The sequence below is a fragment of the Corylus avellana genome, chromosome ca1 (genome assembly GCF_901000735.1).
Source record: "Corylus avellana chromosome ca1, CavTom2PMs-1.0".
Classification (NCBI taxonomy): domain Eukaryota; kingdom Viridiplantae; phylum Streptophyta; class Magnoliopsida; order Fagales; family Betulaceae; genus Corylus; species Corylus avellana.
The window spans coordinates 27,300,525-27,304,184 of NC_081541.1; the positions used below are offsets into that span (position 1 = coordinate 27,300,525).

The 3,660-nt window shown below is 39.3% G+C and overlaps 1 protein-coding gene across 1 annotated transcript; it reads right to left on the reverse strand.

The window, feature by feature from the left end:
- Window positions 1-331: 331 nt before the first annotated feature.
- Window positions 332-2,180, reverse strand: LOC132166598 (cyclin-dependent kinase inhibitor 7-like). Its single transcript, XM_059577448.1, has 4 exons — window positions 1,787-2,180; window positions 1,356-1,405; window positions 1,097-1,252; window positions 332-967 (listed from the first exon to the last, which is right to left on the reverse strand). Exons 1-4 carry the CDS (start codon window positions 2,051-2,053, stop codon window positions 898-900), a joined length of 543 nt encoding a protein of 180 aa, XP_059433431.1. The 5' UTR covers window positions 2,054-2,180; the 3' UTR covers window positions 332-897.
- Window positions 2,181-3,660: the final 1,480 nt, after the last annotated feature.

Genomic DNA, 3,660 nt, shown 5'->3' on the forward strand with positions numbered 1-3,660 from the left:
CGATCATTCAAACGTATCACGTCAATCGATTGGATTAATGCACTTGAATCGTTGGTTGATCTTATCACGATCGATTGAACTAATGCACTAAGATTGATCAGATGATGTTGGATCATTTATGAAATCATGTTGTTATAATAATTTTAAAAATATATGTTTTTCAAAAGTTTGCCAAAGCCCCTCTTTTTGTTGTTGTATGCTAAAAACTCCAATAATAGAGAGAACAATCAGTCGGCATTATCTGCAAACTGAAGGAACGCTAGCTGTGAGGGCTGTGTGGTTGTTTTATTTAGATAGGAATATTGGAACTTCATCAGCATGGTCCCAATAATTATAAGAATCATATTCTATTATTGAAACTCCAAACAAAAAAAGGCTCGGATCATAGTGGGGAGAAAAAAGAAGGATAAGAAAGTAGCTGCAAAAAGAGCAAGCTGATGAAAGGAACCTTAACACAGCCAAAACAAGCCCAAACAAAAAGCACTTTTCCAAACCAAAAGTACGTCATTTCATCAATGCAATGCACCCCCATTGAAAAAACACAAGAAAAATAATAAAAATACAAATTCAAATCACTGTCTGTACAGAGAGATGGGGGAACAGGGCTGGAAATGTTTTTTTTTTTTTTTTTTTTTTTTGAAGTACTTGAAATTTGTTTCATTCCAAAAGGGCTGTTAGTTTGCAGAGACAGAAGCTTCTTTTAAGAGTACAATCTACAAAGCTTCGTTCTTACATAGTAGTAGATGAAGAAAAAGCTGTACAATAAACAAAGAAAACCACCTTCGTTCTACGGTTCTACCTCCCAATTTCCTAAAACCAAAAACAGTCAAAAGTCGCATGCAACTTTCTATGCTACCCACCGTCATTTTAGCGTCTCTCTCTCGCCCCCTAATTCATTCATGGCTTCAAACGAAACCACTGGTACCGACCCTCCAAGGGCACATCCTTCACAATGTCATAGTTGTACCTGAAGGAAAAGGGTAAAGTTTGTTAGTCAGTTAGGGTTCGATTCCCCATCCGCTAAAATGCGCAAGTAGAGCGTAACCGCTTATCCTGCGCACTCTTACATACACGCGCGCACAGAAACAGTACTCACTTCTCGGCGAACCGCTTTTGCTCGTACTTCTCAGCCTTCGCGAAGAACTCCTCGATCTCCGCCTTAGGTGGAGTCTGCGCCGCCGGAGGCTTCGTCGCCAGCGAGTCCATTTCGTCTGAGTCTTCGCAGAGCTCGCTCGACGTCGTCGTCACTGTGCTGAGTAGAAGAAGAACATGAAAGAAACGAATTCCGTCACGAAATGTTTCGTTTTGAATTCGAACAATTTGAGAGAGAGAGAGAGAGAGGAATTGAAATAAACCTGAATTTTCTGTTGATATACGTTGAGTCTACGGTTTCGAAACTCTTGGCCTGCAATGGTACGTTCAAGAAGCGTGAATAAATTTGAAATTTAAAGTGTTACTATTTATTACGAGCAATTAAAGTCGGTGGAACCGAAAATTGCGAAGGAAACCAGTGAAACCCCGTTTGGTTGCTGAGAAAATAAAGGAAAAGGAATGTAAACAAGAAATTCTACTCAACTAAGCCTAAATTGACCAATTTCAATTGCTTGTGTGAAGCTCGTCATTTTTCTTGGTAGAAAAAGCAAAAAAAGAAAAAGAAAAAGAGAGCTCAAAGCTTAGTTTTCTTTCATTTTCCCCCGTTTTCTCAGCAAACACACACGGAGTAACAGAAACAAATTCAAACCGAATTGAACTACTCTAAATTGAGAAATTCGAATTCGAAATTCACCTCCAGATCTAAGAGCCTCAAGTTGTCCCTCACGACCTCGCTCGACTCATTGCTGGAGCAACAAGACGCCGGGAACTGGTCCGTACAAAAGCTCGAGCACAAGTCACCGGCGTTCATTCCGCCGGAATCCATGCACAAACTCTGGTTCTCTAGGTCGACATTCGACGAAGCCAAACCAACAACTCTCCTCCTCTTGGACACCCCCGCGCCTGCGCTTGAGCCCTCCACCACGGCATTCCGCTTACAGTTTCTCACACTATCCTCCATTAATTGTCTCTCTCCTCTCTCTCTCTCTCTCTCTCTCTCACTTTTACCAGCACTATTCTTTTTCCTATTCCTTCTGGTTTTGCTATTTTTGGGTGGAGACTCTGGAGAGACTGGAGTGAGGGATCCGAGAGGATATTTAAGGGGCAGTGATGGACGGTTGAGATTTGAAGCTAAAAAGGGTGGTTTGTGTTTGTTAATTTTGTTACTGTTGGTGTGGTCCTGACTCGGCAATCGGTGACAAGACGACGCGAACGGGAGTGTGCTGCTGTCCACCACGAGATTTGGGCGGTTGAGGGATCCCAGGTGCTTATTTACTACTGTTTACACTAGGGCGGTGTGTACAAAATCCGCCTCCATAACCGCCTTTAGCAGATGGTGATTTGGAGAATGCTAGGAATTTTTTTGGTGTTCTTTTGATCTTAGTTAGATATAAATTATTTTCTAAAAACTGAATAAGAGAAATAAATGATCGAGAAATGTTATGAGTTAATAAATTTCTTATATTTGATCTATATTCTCCTACAAATTTAATAGATTAATTATTAAATTTGTTGAGTCTACTATTGACGGTCCACATAAGATCACAAATTTAATGGTTAATTTGTAAGATAAGATTTGCCAAATAGTGAGAAAATATTCACCCTTGGCCCGTCCAATAAAGTTGTAAATGTGGATGCGAATGTGATTATTGACAATAAATGCATTCGTGCATATGAGGTAATGAATATTTTAGACATATTTTAGTCTTTTGAACCTCTATTAGGACTTATTTTAAACAACTTTAAAATTTTAACCCTTCTAAGTTCACCATTTTTGGGCTAGAACCTTGATGGAAATGTGTGGAGGGGGCTGTCGGTGTGTGTTTCGTAACAATGTGATACTAAGTGAGGCGTAGAGGATTGTGATGCTTACTTTTGTGGCGTGAACGGTTCAAGCCAGCAGATATATAAGGGAGTTTCTAGGTTTGAGATATTTTTCATATCAAACATCCTAGAAACTCCCATATATATCTGCCGGCTTCAACCATTCACGTCACAAAAGTATATATATATATATATTAACCGCATTGTTTATCCTAAAATTGTTATCCGTAATTCATATTTGCATATGGGGTTAATAATTTTTACTAATTGTTATTGGCATCCGCATAAATAGATAGCGGTTAGTTACAGTTAATAACTGTCCAATTGTACAGCCCTACCGTCCACGGAGAGTGAATACCGCTACTCATCACCCACGGGCGAACAAATTTTTGGGTCTATTCTCATATACACATCCACCTTATGTGTATGGGGTGTTTTACATAAACAATACAAAGTCATTCATTAATATTTTCTCACCAACCAATCACATAAACGGAAGCCCAACGAGCTAGAGTGAGAGAAAGTGTTTGAAATGTGTTCAAAACACGTTTCAAAATTATTATTCTTAGGGTTTCTTCGATGAAAGATTGATTGGTTTCAAAACGATCTATCAGTGCAATGTGGCACATTACGATCGATCGGTGTCAGCTTGCATGATTTTGGATAAGATCTTTCAACACACATACATGTGGGTTGAAGGTCCTATTTAAGGGCATAGGATAAATACTAATTAGGGTTTACAAA